Source organism: Saprolegnia parasitica, assembly GCF_000151545.1.
Source record: "Saprolegnia parasitica CBS 223.65 unplaced genomic scaffold supercont2.143, whole genome shotgun sequence".
NCBI classification, from domain to species: Eukaryota; Oomycota; class Saprolegniomycetes; order Saprolegniales; family Saprolegniaceae; genus Saprolegnia; species Saprolegnia parasitica.
Window position 1 is genome coordinate 43,250 of NW_012156537.1, and position 3,883 is coordinate 47,132.

The window sequence follows — 3,883 nt, forward strand, 5'->3', positions numbered from 1 at the left end:
TGTTGTTGGCGGCGCGGACGACCGTCCAGACGGCGGCCGGGCTCACGGCGTCGGCGTGCACAAAGGCGGCGTCCGGGTACGCGGCGTCCGGGATGCAGTTGTTGCAGCGCGAAAAGTACTTGCCCGTGTCGGCGCGGAGCGTAATGCGGTCGCCGTCGCGGAAGTCGCAGCCACGCACGGCGTCGCCGAGAAGGAGCGGCGCGGTGCGGCCATGGTGGGCGGTCGCAGCGTACGCGCAGCCGAGCGCGACGCCAAGGCCCAACGCGAGCGCCGCCTTGCGCGGGCGGCTCGCGCTCGGGCGCTCCGAGTGCTTGAGCACGAGACGCGTCGTGGGCAAGGCCACGCTGTTACCGCTGCCGTACGTGGTCATCTTGGCTAACCGAAAAGAAAAGTGGCTGGCCAAACTTCAAGTCGATCATCCCAGCCGCCCAAATCTAAATCTATCACCCAGGAAGCGGCTCCCACTGTCTTCGCTGCTGCCACAGCCGTCGCCACCGCCTCAGTTTCAGAGGCCAACACGCCACTAATACCACCGTCCGCCAGTGCCCGGCACATCTCGCTGGTCGAATGCATTTACCTTCTCGTGGACGTTAAGCGTGGCGCGCGGCCAGCGGCTTCGAGGGCAGCGACGCGCCATCGCCGTACTCTCTGCGACATGTTGCACAACACCATTTCAGCTATATCACACTATTTGCACACGCTGAGATCTCGCCTTCTATACTTGTAGTTTGTAGCAATCACGTGATGGGACGAAATGGTGTACGAGTAACGCAAAATAACAGCCGAATAGTGTATGATGGTTTGCGACAACCCACCCAACCAATAATGCGCTCCCTTGCGCGCACCATGATGAATTGCCACGACGTGCAACACACTCGCGCCGACGACGACCCTACTCGTACCGAAAGCCTCGTCGAAACAATATATCTCGTTTGAAGAAGAAAGCGCTTCCCATGGCGCTGGTGGTGCTCGTACACTATTACCGTGCGTCGGAAGATCGCAAAAGATCCCGTTGGGCTGGAACCAAGATCGCGGGCGAACTGTGGTCGTTGATACAGATCGAATTGCATCGCGATGCAGCGTCTTGGATTGGTTCTTATGGCCATGGCTGGCGTCGGCCACGGCTCGTACTGCCAGCGCACGATGCGCCAGCGCACGATGCGCCAGCGCGAACACCTGCATCCGAGCGTGTACACGCTGCCGCCGCCGACTGACACCGAGGTGCTCGAGATGGCTGCGCTGCCAAAGGCGCTCGATTGGTGCGAGCGCGGTATGTGCACGTCGTCTTGGAACCAGCACATTCCGCAGTACTGCGGATCGTGCTTTGCGCATGGCGCGCTCTCGAGCGCGAACGACCGCATCAAGATCCTCAACCACAAGCTCGGGTTTAATGGGCCGGACGTGATGCTCGGGCGCCAGAGCTTCCTCAACTGCGCGCCGGGCCACGGCCTCTCGCACGGCTGCAAGGGCGGTGAGCCCGCGGACGTGTACGAGTTTATGCACCAGTATGGCCTTCCCGACGAGACGTGTCTCCACTACAACGCGACCGACTACACCAAGTACATTGACTTGTACAATGGCACGTGTCCGCCGGACGGCTACTGCGTCAAGTACGCTTTCCATATTGGCTCGTCTCACGACGTCTCTCTAGCTGCATGAAGACGCCCGACAGCCTCAATGTGCCGTACTGCTTCCCGTGACCAAGATGGTGCGGTACCGGGCTAAGGAGTATGCGCGCATTGCCGGCGAGCACGCCATGATGCACGAGCTCCTCAACGGTCCGATCACGTGCGGCATTGCGTGCAGCCCGCCGTTCATCAACGACTACACGGCCGGGATTTTGCATGATACGACCAACTTTACGCACATTGACCACGACGTGGAGATTGTCGGGTGGGGCGAGGACGATGCTGGTGTCAAGTTTTGGCGCGCGCGCAACTCGTGGGGCACGTACTGGGGCGAGAATGGCTTCTTCCGCATTGTGCGCGGCAGCAACAACCTCGCGATCGAGTCGGACTGCCACTTTATGGTGCCCGACGTCAGTGACGAAGCGCTCGTGTGGGATGAGAGCCCGGCGTTTGGTGGGTCGCTCTACGGCATCCGGCCGTTCAATACGACCAAGGCGGCCAAGTATCATGTCGAAAATACGAGCGCGATCGCGTGGAACAGCGACCGGCAGCACCGCCATGAAATTCGACTCGACCTGCTCAAGCAGCGACTGGACGCGACACGTTTGATGACCACATCGACACGGCTTGTCGCTGCCCTTGGCGTCCTTGGGCTGCTGGCCTTTTTGACGCTTCAAGGCCGTCGACGCCGATTCTACCAGCGTCTTTAATGCACGCGTCGAATACAGTGCTTGACGCCACGACATATCGTCCGGAGTCGATATACCTTATCCACTTACCAACCCCTCTCCCACCAACCCCCATCACCGAGGCGGCGTGCAGATCCTTCCAGTTGTATTCTTATCCGTGTGGTGTTGTGTGCGAAAAGCACCATGTCGTGCGCAAAACTATTTGCCTCCACTCCCACACCGTCACCTGGCGAGTGGTGTCCCTAAATCAAGAGCCTCAACCGAGCACACACAACGAAGAAAGTCCGACAATCTCGTTTAGCATAGCTCTATCTTTTGTAATAGACGACCCACTTCACCAACCAATGCCGGTACGATCTAAAGCAGTGCACGCAATAATAATATGCCAATGGCCGTCGTGGTAAAGGCGAGCGCGACTGGAGGCCATCCAGATCTCGGCAATCGTAGTCGAGCACGTGGCGTAGTGTGTCAGCTGCATGCATATTTTTTAAATGCTGCAGAGAGAGCTACAGAGTAGACGACGGCAACGCGACGTTTAATTTGCGGCCACTATGGTTGATTGCGGGCCACACGCGTGGCAGCAATCGGGGGTGAAGGTGGTGAATGCGCGTCAAAATGGAAGCTCAATGCTTCGACTGCTGGTCTCGTGTCGGTACGGTGGCGGTACGCCTACGTATGTAGACGTTGGAGCAGCACCTCCGTGTGGCTCGGGGATTCGGATGGCATGCGTCTTGGCGCCGTCAGTAGAGCGTGTCGACGTTGGCCGCGAGCTGTCGGTCACGAGGCGAATAGGAGGATATGGCGATGAAAAGGAGTGCAGCGCTCGACGGCCGACGCGAGCAGCCGCATGCAGGCTCGACGTTGAGACACGATTCGAGCGTTGACGGGATGTGTGTACACGTATAGTGTGGTGGCAGCGACCGGAGCGTGGACGCGCCGTCAGATCGGAGGTGGCCGTAGCGCGAACCGTTCTGGATGCGTAAGCGCAGCACGTCGCGGCGGGCATGATGCTAGGCGTATTGCGCCATTGCTCGCAGCGTCGTCGCAGGTCTTGGGAGCTTGGAGGAGCGCATCTCGGAGGCGATCCCGTGGCCGACGTGCGAGAGAGGCCGTCGAAAAATTGGCCAGGGCTCCGCCCAAGGGTCGACTCGGTGGGTCGTCACGCATAGATAGGCTGCGCCATACCTACAGCGACGTCGCGTGAGCGCCTCGACCTGAGGCCTGCGCACGGCTTGCCACGTGCCTGGTCTGGCGGCGATGATCAGCGGCTCGAGCACTGGCGATTGGCTCGATTGAGAAGGCCTTGGCGCTCTGATTGGCCGGAACGCTTTGGCCTGGCGTTGACGACAATGAGCGACACCGACGAGGAACGCTGCATTGCGACCGAGCGACACTTTATGATGGCGTAGAGAATGCTGATGGAGTCTCCTCCAGCACAATGCAGCAGCGTCAGTGGTGCTGGAGGAGCCTCGGCGTCGTCTTTCTGGCGTCGCCGTCGTTACTATTGGCGTTCGCCATTTACAACCATAATTACCATATTTTGGTGAACTCAGGCCCGCCGCACTG

The 3,883-nt window shown here is 59.6% G+C and overlaps 1 protein-coding gene across 1 annotated transcript; it reads left to right on the top strand.

Moving 5' to 3' along the window:
* Positions 1-1,104: 1,104 nt before the first annotated feature.
* SPRG_14903 (hypothetical protein) lies at positions 1,105-2,371 on the top strand (the record flags this gene model as incomplete). Its single annotated transcript, XM_012354039.1, has 2 exons — positions 1,105-1,605; positions 1,652-2,371. The coding sequence occupies 2 exons, from the start codon at positions 1,105-1,107 to the stop codon at positions 2,336-2,338; spliced, it is 1,188 nt and encodes a 395-aa protein (XP_012209429.1). The 3' UTR covers positions 2,339-2,371.
* Between the last annotated feature and the right edge of the window lie 1,512 nt (positions 2,372-3,883).